At 37.9% G+C, this 16,927-nt stretch overlaps 1 protein-coding gene across 3 annotated transcripts in view; it reads right to left on the reverse strand.

Moving 5' to 3' along the window:
• Positions 1-1,651: 1,651 nt before the first annotated feature.
• DPP10 (dipeptidyl peptidase like 10) overlaps positions 1,652-16,927 on the reverse strand; it is a 603,190-nt gene continuing 587,914 nt past the window's right edge. For all 3 annotated transcript variants that reach the window (XM_079993430.1, XM_079993429.1, XM_079993431.1), the window contains 7 exons: positions 13,775-13,969; positions 12,639-12,693; positions 6,749-6,848; positions 6,455-6,513; positions 6,283-6,355; positions 4,765-4,838; positions 1,652-3,089 (listed from right to left, as the gene is read on the reverse strand). In XM_079993430.1, coding sequence (XP_079849556.1) covers positions 2,952-3,089; positions 4,765-4,838; positions 6,283-6,355; positions 6,455-6,513; positions 6,749-6,848; positions 12,639-12,693; positions 13,775-13,969 — 694 coding nt within the window. In that variant the 3' untranslated portion in view covers positions 1,652-2,951. The remainder of the gene's footprint in view (positions 3,090-4,764; positions 4,839-6,282; positions 6,356-6,454; positions 6,514-6,748; positions 6,849-12,638; positions 12,694-13,774; positions 13,970-16,927) is intronic.

Here is a 16,927-nt window from a genome sequence, read left to right on the forward strand (position 1 = left end):
TGATTTGAGGGCATGGAGCTACAATGAAACCTCCCAGATCTAAGCTGTAAATGAGTTAGGGAGCATCCTGGGAAAATTATCGCACTCTTGTACATCATATGAGCCTAGAAACCAAACTCATATGATGGGCCCTGGCATCCCAGGCAAGAAGCAAAGATACAAATATTATCAAGGTACTAACCTATGGCTAGCAGGCCATATTTGATTTCGTAGTTCAAAAGTTGCACAGGACTAAGGTACAAAAAATGTTTGCTAAGGCACACACTTCAAAACTAATGTGAATGCTGCAAGGTACTCAAAACAGGAGACAATACTAATGAAGAAAGCCTGATTTGCAAACTATCCCTTATCTAGTAATTGTAGCTATTTAAAATATTGTGTCTATAGATCAGATTTCTAAACTATGACCCATTATGTCAGGTAGTAAAATGTTTTGACACAAATAAAATTTTAAAGTGGGATATTTTCAAGTAAGTATTTCCCCACATAAAGTGGATTACTAGGCACACTTAAGGAATTGAATCTGAGTGCTGCTCTTTGTGCTTTTTCTGCTGTTTTTGGTTTGATAATGTGTGTTTTAATCAGGATTATTGCTATTTGTTAGCTGCCTTGAGCAGCTCCTTTTCTAAGAAGGAAAGTAGGATATATATATATTTTTTAAAGGAAACAAAATGCACAACATTGTGGTAAAAGCTATCAAGGCCATTCAGCTAATGCATTTAAGTGCAGTCTTGTAAATGTATTGTGTGAACAAAAAAAGGAGATAAATTTGTGTTTGCTCATCATCCCAGTGAATTAAAGGATAGGGCTATAGGACTAGTTTCCATGTATTCATCTACCACATTTCTCTTGTCGTTGGTTGAATGTTCTTGCCATTCTTTGATGCCATGAACAGCAGAATATGGACCTGAAGAGACAGCTCTGTGACCAGCTTGAAGAGCACATTAGAGTAATATACCACAAGAAGTTGTAACTTCTAACAGTTTGAGGGATTCATCTGCAGGGTGTAAGGTACAACAATATTGCATGTCAAAGAGATGCTCATCTAATAAAGATGAGCCAGGCTGGCCCATTTTTACCACCTTATTGGGAGTGGAGAAATGGATACAACATTGGCCATTTTTGCCCCAGGAAGAGAAAGCGCTACAAATTATTTCAGGCAACTCTGCTGTCTCAAGAAACTCTACAATTTTGTTTCTTTACAACTTAAAAGGTGGGCTTTCTTTTGATGCACAGCAAGAAATAGATAGAGCATCCTGAGTGTTGAAACAATGCTATAGTACTTGTAACCTGCTTCCACAACGAACACAACCCCCAATGCATAGTGCTTTTAAAAACAAAAAGTGAAATACTCAGGATCAAAACTCCGAGGGACAACAAAAAATTATTTGGGTTGGACCCAACCAACTTGCCTCATTAGCACAGGTTGCCTCTGCCTGCACAATGGAACTTTCCCTCCCTCTCCCTCGCCATGTGTCCCTCAGTCTCTGCTGGGTTTTCCTTGCCAACTTTTCAGTGTTCACATGAGGGGCAGATGAGAGTTTAGCTGTGCAAGCAAAAGTCCTTGTGCAAGTTGGCAAATTTCTTTGGATGAAACAGCGTCTTAGAATGTATCTAAAATTAAGAGAATACAGAACTTCAACCGTAGAAGTTAATATTCTGATGGCCAAAGTTGAGTGGGTTGTTTATTTCATAGTGTGATTTGTAGGGCTGTAATTCACCTTGACAATACATTTGATGCATTTCAGGGACTTCACCTGAATAAAATAAAAATTTTAAAAATCATTCATCAGAAGGCTCCTTTAGAAATAAAACAAATCATTTCCCAGGCTGAATTTAAATCTTCATGTAACAGCCTAGGCAGCTGTGACACACCAAATAAAAACTGACAGACTGTTCTGTGATGCTCTACCACAAGTTGGCGTTGAAGTTCAGAATGGAATCTCAGCCCATCTGCAAGAACCAGCTTCACAAATGATTCATCAAAGTAGTACTCAAATGGCTTACATTGTTAATAAAATCTCTTTATCTGAAACTATAATTTAATATTCATGTATCTAATTTACATGTGACAAAGTAGCATATTCTAAAATTAGAGTGTAACCAGCAAACTATTGACTACTGTAAACAATACGAAAAAACACAACCCAAATATTTCTTAGTAAATGAAAAGATACAACTTTTAACCAGGGAAACTATTTTAGTTGTTGATACTGGTTTAAACATAGCTGTAATCATGGCTTGAAAAAATTGTTCAAGCACACAGACATTTTCTGTGGAAGGAGTTTTGTGTATATACATAAAGTCCAAGCGTATACTACCAAATTTCTGCTTATTGAATTATAGTTGGTACAGTAAAATAGTGAATGCTTGAAAAACTTTTACAGGGAAGGGAAACAAACTAATATGTGTATTTATCGGACTTAATCTGATATTGTTTCCCAATGTAAATTGAAACAAAATGATCTTTTCTCAATATTTTGAAGCTTGACAGTGAAGAAATTGCACTAATTGAAAAGTTGCAATAGTTGGTTAGGCTGCAGCTCTCCTGTGCAAATATCAATATTTATGTCAGGTGTGCATTATGCTGAAATTGAGAAATCATGTGCATTTTAAATAAAAACAGAGCAACTACGTACAGAACAAACAGTGAATCTTAACAGAATCAACATGCACTAACCCTACTCTTATGCAAAATTAATTTCTTCCAGGAAACTGCATCTGACCATTGGCCTTCCACAAAGGTATATGTTTTGTCCCTTGGTAATACATTTGGACTTTTGTATTCAAATCCCAGTTTGTTAGCTCATTGTGACCAAATGTGCTGCTCCACTGGTATATCCTTTAGCTGCCCTTGGGCTTCTGTAGAATCTGTTCTCTCACAGTCACTTTTATTTATGGTTTCAGTGAGCCTCACTGAAAATCTCCTCAGTTCTGTACAAATAGCTTCCTTATTCATCTTCCTCTGGTTCCTGTGATAAAATTGGCGCTTCCTCCTTTAAACAAGCACTAAAGAAGCTGAGAATTGTGCTATAAAGGTGATATTTACTCTTCTCTGATGTGATGTAATGACCTTCATCTGGGTAGATCTGGGTGAGGAAATGTAAAAATAAATAGGCTTTAAAAACCAAATGATAGGGGTCTCTGATTTGTTTTAAATGCTTTTGCATCAACACAGAATTAGGCATTAGGCAATGTTATGGCGTCATTGAAAGCTCATAAAATTCAAACTAAAATTCATTTTCCTGATATTTTAAATAAGCATTTCATCACCTACACTGAAAGTTTTAGCAATAAAAGTATTTACATATATTTATTTAAAATGGCCTTTCTGATTTGGATTTTCAAAATGGTTTAGGGGGAATAGATATTTAATTTCTATAAATTATTGTATCAGCCTTATATACAACCTGGTAAAAATGTGGATCTAGTATGACTTCAAAACTAATCCAGAAAGTTTATTGTACAGTGGTACCTCGGGTTACAAATACTTCAGGTTACAGACTCTGCTAACCCAGAAATAGTACCTCGGGTTAAGGGTTTAGAACTTTGCTTCAGGATGAGAACAGAAATCGTGCGGCGGCAGCAGGAGGCCCCATTAGCTAAAGTGGTGCTTCAGGTTAAGAACAGTTTCAGGTTAAGAACAGACTTCCGGAACGAATTAAGTTCTTAACCCAAGGTACCACTGTACCTTGTTTTGAGTCTGGGATCCATTCTGGAGCCCCGGATGCTCAACAAAGTGCTGTTTTGCGTCCATGCGGTTTTGCACTTCTGCGCATGCACAAAGCACGATTTAGTGCTTCTGCGCATGCGTGAGCAGCAAACCTGGAAGTAACCCAGAAGTAACTTCTGGGTTTGCTGCAGACATTCCACGAAATGGATGCTAAACAGGGCAGACTCACAACAAGGTACTACTGTACTAGCAATATTAATGACATGGAGCCCAGATAGTGGGTGGGATTGTATATTGCTGCTACTTGTAATATTTGGACATAAACATGGGTATTGATAATGATGCTGGACTACCTCTGTGGTTTTACTTAACTGACAGCTGATAGGAAATGAAAACTACTATTACTGTACAGTTGCCAAACCACATTTCATAATTAAAATGTTTAACGAACATATTTTACTTAAACAACAGTCACACATGTTAACTGGTGTCTCCAAATATATTGTTCCAAAATATTTCTGTTCTCTATCTTCTACATGTAGTCTACATTTCAGTAGTGTTTCACAACCTTAAAAAAAAAATTAAAATGGCTTGGCTACTTCCAAGCATTTCATCCTTTCTAACCAGCAAAAGCAGAGTTTTAATTTCCAACTTAACCTTATAACAGATAGGAATAATGCACTTACGAACAGCACATAGAAGTATGATTAAATCATTAGCTTTGATCAGTAAGAGGTCAGAGCTTATCTTTCAATGTCACTATAAAAATAGTATTGTGCTTCTAAATACTTAAAAGAGCATCAAAGAGGCCAAGATGCTCAAGAAGCAGTGATGTTTAGGCACTAATACCACTAAAGCTGTCTTCCTGCAGTGGAGAGTCCTCTGTGCAGAAATCAGTCTGGATCCAATTCTCTATTTTTCATTTTATTTTTTAAATAGATTCATTTTTTGAAGTTATTCAACTATACATAGTCTAGACAAACATGGTGCTATTTTCTTATATATTGTGTACTTGCAAGGTAAAGAATAACAAAAAATTCATAATTAAAACATACTGAAGGATGCACTATTGATATCTGACCATTACATACCTGCATAGTATAATTCACTCCAGCTTTTATTAGATGTTTAATTAATTCTGCTGAATGCTGGAAATGAACTTTAGCTGTGGGACAATAACATGTGTTAGCAAAAAAGCATTATTAATGTCAATCAGATCTTACAGATAAGCTGCAATCCTGTTCAGGCTTCAATCTAATATGCTCATACAAAGGACCTTATTATATTTCTGCACTTAACATGTGAAGGTCAGGGACACTGTAATGACGGGGATCTATCAGTGAGGCCACAAGTGCATCTTCTCTGTTGCTGTTGTGTGTGAGTGCCCTACACACAAATAAAGTGGGTAATTCTGCTGAATATTCTTTCCTAGCACTTCCAGAAATATCTTCTTTCTTCATAGCAGAACAGCTATAGCATAGTAGCTAGGGATAGAATTCTCTGAAACATCTCAACGCCAGGCTTGGTTTTTCCTATTTCACAATTTGATCTAAAAAGTGAATTTTTTTTTACTGGTTTGTCTATTTTTTCAAACTATATGTATAATATTATATACACAATATTATATTGCATTTAAGTATTTTTATTCAGTTGTATTCATTCTGTATACAAATACTTATAAAATATGGTGCAGAAATATAGTATTGCATGGGTCTTATATGTATTATATATAGGATATACATATTAATATGTTTGGGTAATATATGCATTATTAGACACATTGACTGGTGAACTGCATCACAAAATTCACAGTAGTATGGATATTTAAGGATAGCTTTGTTTTTATTTGTGTGTTGGTTTAAGAAGGGCAAATTAGATTCTGAAGTGAAACTGAACCTCTTAGAATTAGCTGATTTTTCCAGGAAAATATATTCCTTCCTGCCTCCATTCAATTTTAGTTTTGCCTTCACATTGCAGGTAGTGATTCCGGGTCTTCAGCTGGACTGGCTGAATGATTAGCCTTTTTAGCTGTCCAATGAGGTAGAATGGTTGTACCCATCCATTGAATTGGAACAAGGTGTTCCAACATCATGAAAGTGTTGGAAAACCCACTCCTCTGGAAATATTATTCCCATACTAGTTAAGCCTGTGTCTGAACATATAAATATAAGAAATCATGCATTGCTTAGCAGTGAAGAGCAGTACACTGTAAATGCACTGTAGAAATTAATCCACTACAATCTATTGTACACTATAAGTCCCCCCACCCCATTTATATTTTGCCAATGGTGGAATCAATAATAATTTGAAAGCTGATTAAATATTGAGGCTGCCATTTATTAATATATGTTGCCATCTACCAATGACATGGGTGTTTTATATGATTTAAACAAATTGGTACCTACAGCTGCTAAGAGTTACAAATATTCAGTTATGAGAAATGTCATCTGTTCAGATGTAAAACTGCCAATTGACTCTGACAACAGGCTCTCTGGGGGCAGACAAAGCTCAGTATTATCAAAAGAACACACACACACGCCTCTCTTTCACTGAATTTAGCTGCGCCACTAGCTACAACTGTAAATGGAACTATTTGTGTATCTACTTACTATCAGCTGTCCCGTGGACAATTAACAACTTTTCTTCTTTAAAGCCATGAATATTGTGTAGCACGCTGGATGCCTTTAGGAGAGAAACACACACACTTGTACACCTCTACGAGTGATTTGCATTTCAAGTGCCCCTGCAACACCATAAATATCTAAAGTACAACTTGCTTACCTGATAAGCATTTTCTTCTTTAGATGGAAGGCCAAGGTATCTTTCTGAAAAAGCTGATGCTGCAGGGGAAACAGGATTCTTTTTTATTTGTTTCTGTTAAATTGTTTCCAGATTAAATGAGTTAACATTTAGGGACCTAATCACACGTAACTAAACCCAAGGCTTCATGGGTGCAGAATGGGTACAGTCCCTTCCAGTGTAAAAGATTTGCCACGTCTGTTATTTTTTAATCCGTCAGAGGGGGGAAATTGGGTACCTGCCTAGTAGGTAAACTGAATAATACAAAATACTCACCATACAATCTCATGTCTGTAATTGGTGCAATCACTGCTCCACACTTGAAAAGCCTTTCATTGGACTTGAGAATCATTGATGCAATGTATCCTCCATAGCCCTACAAAACAACCTAATGTGAGTTAAAATGTGCCCATTATTGCCTTAATGAAACTGGCTTTTTTGTTATGCAGTACTGTAGCAATTTCATCTATTTCTATGGCCTTCTGATCTTCTGTGAATTATAAATTGACAATTAAAGAGAGACTCAAACCTGTTTTAAGCCATTTTTTTGTCTTAAAAGGGTGTTTTGAGCCAATATTCACTACAACAGAGTGCCCTGAAATTATTTAAAGTTTATATGTAGTGGTAAAAATGGCATTTTAGCTTCCTACTTCTCAGTAGTATGGTGGCTTGGGAAGCATAGGAAGATGCCTTATACAACCAGTATTGTTGACTGTGACTGGCAGGGAATAAGCCCTATTATTCAAAGGTTAAGTCATGTTTTTTTCTTATTTACTTATGAATAAATATTTGGAGTCCAGAATCAAATGTTACAGGAGATGTGTGATGTACTTAAATATTTGATGTATTTATTCATTGGTGGAAATGGTGTGGGGTGGATGTTAATGATGGGACACAGCACTTGTCCCAGCTTTCCTTGGCATTTCATGGGCTGGGCAGGGTCAAAATACACTGTAAATATTTATGAGATATTTTACAAGGGATTTCTAAGACTTCTCAACCGGCACGGGGGTTATGAGGTAGCTGAACCTTGTTGTTGTTTTCTTCTGCAGATCAGAGCCACCCCTTATGGAATGAGGCTATATCATGATGGGCATTCAAGCAATAGTAGAAGAGAAAAATCAGTCACCCCAGATTAAGGTAAGAATTAAGAAAAGGGTATGTCATGTGAAAGTTCTTAGAGCCCCACTCCCCTGCGAAAGGTAAGCAAATATAACCCCCTCCCCACATTTTTTCAGGGGAATGGGCCTTCCAAAGTGGTGATGGGGAACTATTTGGTGTGTGTGTAGAAATTCTTTGGCTTTTGGCTACACACTGAATGTGGCTATGGCAACCTATATAACACCTTACGTTGATTCTCAGACTATGCCATCTTAATAGGCAGGAAGTTCATGTTTAAATGTTTATCTGATTTATTTGTTTTTTTAGGAGGGAGGAGTGTATCTAGAAAAATAGCATATAAGGAGAAATATCTCTCTCCAACACATGCTTTTGTGCAAGGGGTTTATGATGCAAGAGGGAATCAAACAATTTATCAAAACTCGGACAGTTGCAGGAATGCTGTAGCAAATGATATTTTTTAACATACAATAGGCTCTAAAAAGTAAGCACTGGTTTGCTCTTCACAAATTATCTCCAGTGTCAGATGTCCACCACAATGAACATTATGCCCACAAAGCAGCTTATGATGGCCAACACCTGCATCACTCAAAATTTATAAATTGTTCTTTGTTGGATGAAGATGAACTGTTGAAATAGCTGTTTGTTTGTTTTAAAAAAACAAAGCCTGCTTGTTTTGTTTCCATATAAAATGCTTGCCAATTGATTCCAGACTTCTAAGAGAGAGAGTTCAAGGTCTAGCAATCCTAATTTAAGACTTATATAACCAACAGCAGGTTTCTCCAAAAAACCTGTGTCATTCCCTACTCTGTGGGAAGAAATCCATCCCTTTTAAACCGAGATAATAATTTATTAATCATTATTATTATGTGCAGAGGATTTTTTGAGTCCTTGACAATATGGACTTTCACTGTGCTCTGTGTATGTCTACCTCAGAATAACATAATTTATTTAAAAAACAGATATCCCTGAAAACTACAATAAAATTTTATATAACCCAAGATAAACAAAGTTTATGCAAAGCACACAGTTCAAGATTTGTAAAATAAATTACTTATAACTATAAAATACAAATAAAAAGATTGGGGGAAAATTCCTTCATTCCATTACTTCATTGATCTGATCTGCCACTCTCAGACGAACGTGGAAATCAGAACATAATTATGTTTTGGATTTTGCACTTTTCCGAATTTTGTGATATAGCTGTTGACATTAAATACATTAATAATGCATTTTAATGAATAAAATACACTTAGGAATTTAAATATTTATTTTATCTCAATGTACACATATCCAGGTCTTTTTTTCCAGCCAGAACAGCATTCTAACACCTCTCACCCTGGCCCTGGGTGAGACCTGACCAGTGTCAGCAAAACCCCACTGCACCTCTGGCTCATGAGGAAACCCTCCCCGGAGCCCAAATGGGATATCCTCTATGGGCTCTGGAGAGGCAGAGGCACAGCGGGGCTTTGCTGAGGCTCTTTGGCCTCCCAGCTGATGTGGGGGGAAGCCCTGCTCCAGCTCACGTGAGCCAGAGACGCGTGGGGGAACCTCATTAAGCTCCTCAGTTAAGCAACCTCAGCAATAGGCCTGGACGATGTATTGATACATCACCCAGGACTGGTATGAGGGCCAGAGTGTGATGGTGGCTTCACATGGCAGTGTATCACAAGTGAAACTGCTGCTGCTCCTAAGCCCCTCTGCCACCAGGGCGCCGGGGGACTCAGGAGTGGCAGCGTTTTCACCAGTGATGTACTGGCTGGGTGAAGCAGCCATCACACTCTGGCCCTCATACCGCAAATGGACTGTGTGGGCAGGCAGCTTCTTTAAACTGCTCCACTCAAGGGCGTGCGGCTGGTTGCATCTCAGCGGAGCAGTTCAACAAATTCCGTACTGTGCTTCTGGCTCACATGTGCCAAAGGCGGGGGGGGGGGGAGAGAGCTTTGGCAAACTGTTCTGTTGAGGCATGGGCAGCCTGACAGAAGCTGCCTCTGGTTCACAAGGAGATCCCCAGCCCAAATATATCCTCCTTGGGCTCTGGGTGGGTCTTCTGAGGGAGGTGTGTTCTGGCACCTTTTACTCTAGAAAAAAAGCACTGCTCGTCTCGGAGCTTGGCTGAGTGCTGCATACCAATGAAAGTGCCATGGGCTTATAAAATAGCCCAACCAGAGATGGTAAAAGCGGGGGGCTATTTCTGTTATACAAGGGGGGGAAGCATTAATTGAAGTGGTAGAGCAGGAACCTTGCTTTTGGACATGAAGGTTGTGTGTTAATAGCCACATAATTAAAGATATATCTAAAATGTCAGCAATAAAGGGGAAGATATATAACTTGGACTGCTAAAGTAATGACAGATATTTTATTTGATACTGATGGATACTTGATGCTGAATGTGTGAAGTCTGTAGTACACTGTATGTGTGTCTGCGGTCACAAATTGTTACAGCATTCACAATGAGATTTACAACTAGGAAGGGCACAAAGAATAGATGTCTTAAAAGAGTTGCTTCATCTCTTGCATCCAAAAGAAGCAAACATCGATATCTGAAAACTACAACTCTTTTTGTGGTTAAGTTCTAAACACGGTTTGAGACAGAGCAAGAGAGATGGTTGAGAATCTATTTAACTTTTTGCTAAAGGTGAAAGTATTTGTCTGGCTCTTCTATTTAACGCCAGAGGCAATAGCATCCAACAGCTGACAGACTAACAAAGGATATCTTGAACAGATGGCACAAAAAAGGATGTTACTCATAGCACAATAGGCTGTGAATGGGTTTGCATGTAAAATATGTATTAAAAAGGGAATGATGAAAGTAATAGCAAGCCACATTTGCATTTTTGGAAGGAAGGTTTTTTAAAAAAGATGTAGGATAACTTCAAATGCAGGATTGTAACCATGTTGGTCTGATGCAATTGAAATAAATAAAAAAATTTAAAATTGTTCAGTAGCACCTTAGAGACCAACTAAGTTTGTTCTGGGTATAAGCTTCTGTGTGCATGCACACGTCTTCAGATACACTGAAACAGAAGTCACCAGACCCTTATATATATAGTGGGAGGGTGGGGTGGGGTGGGGTTTTTCTCAGAAGGGAAGTAGGAGATGGGTGTTTGACTCAATGGGTATGGTAAACCTGTTGATGACCGTTAACGACTGCAAATGCAGGAAGTTAGTCTTTACTTCTACCATGACTTCTGTAACCAAGCACCTCCAGAAAACATAAATATAAAAATGAAACTGCTTGATTCAAAAAAATTGGAAAATGTTATCTATTAAAGGCACAATGAAGTCAAATGTCATACTTTCAAGTCTCATTGATTTCCATAGGCAGATTGACCATGTATTTAACCTAAGTGGACTTTAAAGTGATTAACTTTGGCTATATTGAGTTCTCAACATTTGTTTTTTTCCTTTTCAGATGACAGTAGCACTTAACTCTTCGTGGTTTGAAGTTAGCACTCAAGGCTGCATTCCTAGCTTCACCTAAAATTGGCATTAGACTTGTGCAGCAATCTAATTTATTGTCTGAAATAGTATGGTGTTCACATTGCAATACCGGCTCAAGTTGCCTGAGCAGGTCGGCTGTGTCTTTCCTCTTCGGGTGGTCACTTGCTCCAGGAGGAAAGATGCAGCCCACCAGCTGGGGCGAAAACAGGCAGGCACCTTTGAGGGAGCCCTGGTGTCTCTCGGCTCCCTTACCGTTGCACGGCTGGGCAATGTATCTCGGCTGCTTCTTCCTCCCATAAGGTCGGGAGGAAGAAACAGCCGAAATACATGACATTGTGATATATCAGCATGTAGAATGATGTTAAAAACCAGATTATTGTCCAGCCCTAATTGGCATATTTTATTTTTAAAATGTCCACTCTATATAGCACTCAGAATGTCACAATGAAAACAGCAACAAGTCAAATAAAAAGGTACCCGTATTAAAGAAATCCTAAGAAGCCCTGTCCCAATCACTACCTATCTGACATGATGGTGGGGCCATTTGGAGTAGGGCTGCTGGTGCTGACGTCTGAACATGGACTGGCAGATGTACATTCCTTCAGTTACACTGATCTCAAAGTATGCAGGACTTTAAAACAAGAATGGGTAACCTGGGCCTCTCCAAATGTTGTTGGACTCCAATTCCCATGAGCCTGAGTCAGCATGGCTAATGGGAGTGGTTGTCCAGTAGCCTATGTAGGGCAACAGGTTTACCCATTCCAAAGTTAAGCACCAGCAATTTGACTTGTGCTCACAAACATTTGTAATTAATGCAGAAGTTTAAGAATCCTTCTGATATGGTTCAACCTATTGGTCAAAAGCTTTGCAGCTGTATTTTGAACTTGCTGAATTTTCCAAATCATCCTCAAAAGTAGCCCATGGAAGCAGCCTACCTGGAGGTTTCACAGCATGGGTAACTGTAGTTATCAATCTCCAGGCACACCCTGCCTGAGACAATGCCCCTGAATCTCCCAACATCAGCATGGCTGAGTTTCAGTTTACTGGGCCTTATCCACTCCATTATGAATTATAGGCACTGGTCTAAGACTTCTAGTGCTTCAGCTGACATGGATGTGAAAAATAAATACCCTTGGGTTTAATAACCATACTGATGCTGCCTCCACAGCTGCTTCATATAGATGCCAAAAGGAGTGGGAGAAATAATGGAACCCTGCAGGATCCCTAATATAAAAGCCAAGCAAAAGTCTCACTACATCACTTCTTGGAAATGCCCCTACTCCAAGACCCACCAGTCCCAACTGCAGAGTGTCTATGGAGAAGGTTACCCAAGTCCTCCCCCTACATACCACTCATAGGTTTTTCATCAGGGTTATCAAAGCAGTATCTGTGAGAGTTCCAGGCCTGAAACCAAAGTTAATTTAATCTAGATAATAAGAAATAAATAATCAAAGAATACCTGGAGTTGTATTACCACCACTCCTAGAGGGGGATATTAGTAATTGTTTGTAATGAAAACAAAATGAAAACATAAAAGAATCAGAAACTGACGAAATGCTATTTAGGAGCAAGTTGCTACATCATATTCATTCCAGAATGTTACCTTTCCAAATATGCTCAGTCTCTTGGAGTCAACGAATGGTTGTTTTATCAAGTATCTGTAACAGGAAGTTTATATCGTATTACAAAAAAGTTGTTTTTCATTAAAGTTATTTCCTGAAGAAGAATGTTCATATTTATGACTACTGTGCTGCAGATAATTCAAAAGAGGATATTAAATAAATTACGCTTTGTTTTAAGTCTTCCACATTTTTTCTTGATCCCATTGATAATACATACTGTAGTTCAACATAAAAATAAAAGCTGCAGTGTTCACAGCAGGATAAAATATTAAAGACATTTTGTGAGCTTAGGCCACAATTCTTGTTGTCCCTAAATGTGGGATCCCAGGAAAGAAAAAAAGCATTCAAGCAACCAAAACTTCCATACTCCTGGCATTATAGATGGTGTCAGGCCCTAGGAAGGTGGGTGTGGCTTATCCAAAATGGCATGATATGATAGCCTCCAAGACTTGGTGGGCCTTCATAAGATTACTGTTGTAATACAATTTGATGCATTTTTAGCTATTATTAGTAAATAACACAATTTTTCAAATCATTCAGACTTTTGTATATCTTAAACAGGATTATTCATTAAGCTATTACACTGATTAGGGATGCATTTTAAGATAAGTTAAGAGTACAATCCTGTGCATGTCTACTCAAAATTAAGTTCATTTTGTTCAATGTGACTTGCTTCCAGGAAAATGTGTATAGTATTACAGCCTAAATAACTTTGTCAAATGAGTGTGGGATCTGATAAATCAATTTGATTTATTATGCTGAAACAGGATCCTTAGCCCAGAAGAGGGATAAGCAGAATTGTACTCTTCATAACTGGGATACATTGCAATTGTCTGATACATTTTAACCTTTTATGCATAACATATGGAGCCCATTCTCCATTATGTGATGTTTAATTAGTCAATTAAAAAGCCCAGTTAGAGTAGACCTTGAAGTTTCCTTTATCAGGAAATCCCAAAACAATGGTTCAGTGAATTTTATTTAATTTTCTTGCTATCAAACATTAAACATTTTTATATTGATCCATTACAGCAAATATACATTTCCAAAATAAACACTGGATCAACCCAAATAGAATAGAATATAGGAAATAGAATAATATTTTGCACATACGTACTCTACAGCTGCTATCTGGTCCTTCACTTCCACTGATCCTAAGGAACGGTGGACTTCTTGCAGAATCTTTAGACCTTGAAATCCACTCCCTCTTCCATCAAACTGAGCTACGATGACATTATCAGAGTTGACAAGCACAGAATCCCAGTCAATGTGAAACTTATCTGTAACCAACTGGCTGCCTGGAGCTTCATCGCTGTAAATACCAACATACCAGACAGAAACGAAGGCTATTGACAATGTGATGCACTTTGCAGTTCTTCAATATTTTATTTAACCTGGATGGCAGAGTTCACTAGGAGTTACGCAACCCAGTTGAATTATTGTCAGTTTAATCTATAACAGCACAGTAACCACTGCTGTTATCACTTATGGAGAACAGTAAACACAAATAACTTCTTGAACTGTACAGAAATAAGCTGTTAAGATTAACACGTTGTTTACTCGTCTCATAGCCAGGAAGGAAGGCACACACGAAGATGCTTTGTACCATGTCAGACTACTTGTTCATTTTGAAAACATCTCCCCAAGGTTTCATGAGAGATACTTAACCTGACACTTTTAAATGAAGAGACTGAACGCAGAATATGATGGGGTGGGAGGATAACAGTGGCCAGGAAAAAGGCATGAATAAATCTTAACCTGGACAAAACCACCTGGACAAAAACATTTTAGATACAATTAGAGCCCAACTGTTTTATTTGCTGCAGTGTTTTCAGGGAAGGGGAAGGCAACCTACCTGCATTTTAGCCAGTTCTATTTTCATTTTCCAATCAACACTACTTTTGCAGGTGGCTGGTGGTGCAGGAGGAAAAGTACATTTGGTGACATCTATCAATCAACTTAAACTTGCACAACCAGCCACCTGTGAACCATCTTTCTTTTTTTAGAAAAAATAACCATCCTATTTCCAGTTGCATATTTTCAGATTTGCTGTGCATATGAAATAAAATCAGCAAAATACTATGTGTGAATAATAGATGTGCCTTCCTCCCTTGTTCACTTGCACACTCACGATTTGTGTGCATCTTACCCAGGATAGATAATATGTGATTCCCCCATAAAAGATGTACAGGTTTTAGCACAGGAAACCGATAAGCAAAGAAAGACGATGTGTGAGTAACTCATAGCACTTGCTTCTGTCCACTTACATAATCTCCATAGTTTTGATGAGTTTACTAGGCATAAGTACAACTGCTATTTGGAGGATTCATAACCACACAGGTCTGAAAGTGACGGAAAGGCCAAATTCCTGCACTATAATTTATTTTTCTTTATTAAATTTATAGTCTTCTCCAGACAGGCAAATGCCCGATTGGATTCTATAATAACCTCTAGGAGATTTAGGAAATGCTGTTGAGAAAAACTCTTTTCTCCTTCCAAGTTAGTAAGATACAGAAACAACTGTAACTTATTTTGTGACTATAAATACAAATATTCTAGGATGGGGTGAAACACTTCTACTGACTATTTTCATTCAACACTGCTGCTATTCATATTTTTTTCAATGACAATTAAATGTCAGTTTTGAGAAAGGTTTGTTATTTTCCCCCAGCCACACATGTCATAAAACCAAGCAATCTATCAAGAAGTGGTATATCTCAGTGAAAACTATATATGCCAGTAGAATTAAAATAAATGTATATTTGCTTGTACCTTGTGTGGAAATTAGATTGGACAGTATCTATGAGCTCACTGTTCAGGGTTCTTGAAGAGTAGAGTAAAATTAATCACTGTGGGAGTCTAAATTTAAGAGACATAGAGGAACATACTAAAAATTACAACTATTCCCTTCAATCATTGTTCTTTCTGGGAACATGGAGGAGATCATCTGACAGTGTTGCTTTGCCAATTTACAGCAAGACAAGCATATTGCATTCCATGATGTCATGGTCAATGACAGTAAGTCCTACTAGGTCATAATCTTTTAAACTACTTCCAAAGAATAAAGAAGTTTCCATTTATGAACATAATTCCAGATCGCAACTGTTCACAAAACTGTCGTTTATGTGAATTACAGGAGCTTTATCTCTCACCCATTACATAACATCTTGGGTTCTTATTACCTCTTTGTTTATTTTTTTGGGGTTCTTTGCATCTAAAGATGTGACACTTCGCTTTTTTTGAGGAAGATTTAACATGCCTCCAAAGGACTAAAAGAGGTATAAATACTGAACACTATATCTATCTATCTATCTATCTATATCTATCTATCTATCTATCTATCTATCTATCTATCTATCTATCTATCCAGTTATCATCTATCTATTAGAATTGATTCCCCACTGTTTAGCTGAAAGGCTATCATACACGGTTCCTGGCCTCACAGGCATTTACTTTCCAAACCTTGCAAATTTTTGATCCATGTCCTGTGCATATTCGTCAATCAATGGTTTCAGCATTAAAAAACCCAGACAGAACTTATATTATCACCCGTTGTTATATCAAATGCTACATTTCCCCCCCCCCCCCCCATGGAGGCTGCTCACATATTTCGCAGCCATTCATCAAGCGCTGAGTAATAAAGGAATAAGAAGTGAAATACACACATGCAGAAACCAGATCTTATCTGAATCCCCACAAAAAGAAAAGTGCATTCTGTTCTAGTAAATGAAATAGCAGCAAAAAATAGCTCCCACTCAACTGATAATGCAGATTTCTGCAGATTTCACAGTTCAACCACAGAAGGGAAATTTGCAGAAGATACCCTTGCTTCCAATTTTTTATTGGCCACTTCTACCCAAGCAGTACTACATTGATTTTAGGCAGGGACTAGTTTTCCTCTTGTCCCTAATCCTTATGAAGTCCATGTTTTTATTTCTGCATTAGCAGTATCCTCCAACAGTGCAGTCCTATAACTTCATTGGTCTACAAAGTTGACACCCACCAAGTCTGTGCCTGCAGATACTAATGATATATATCTTATGAACTTGCAGTGTTAGCAGGATGTATTATGATTCAGAACATCTGCCAAAGCTGATGTGCCTTTTAAATATACAGGAGATACCAATTACACAGCAAAATGATGGACCTCAGCAGGTAATTTGCAGGCTTCCAGCAGTGCAGTCCCTCACACAATAGATATTCAAGAGGGAGAAAATGGCAGCCCATCACTTGGTATTTGAAATCTGAAGACTAAACCATAACTTCTGCT

This window comes from Podarcis cretensis (genome assembly GCF_951804945.1).
Source record: "Podarcis cretensis genome assembly, chromosome: 1".
Classification (NCBI taxonomy): Eukaryota; Metazoa; Chordata; class Lepidosauria; order Squamata; family Lacertidae; genus Podarcis; species Podarcis cretensis.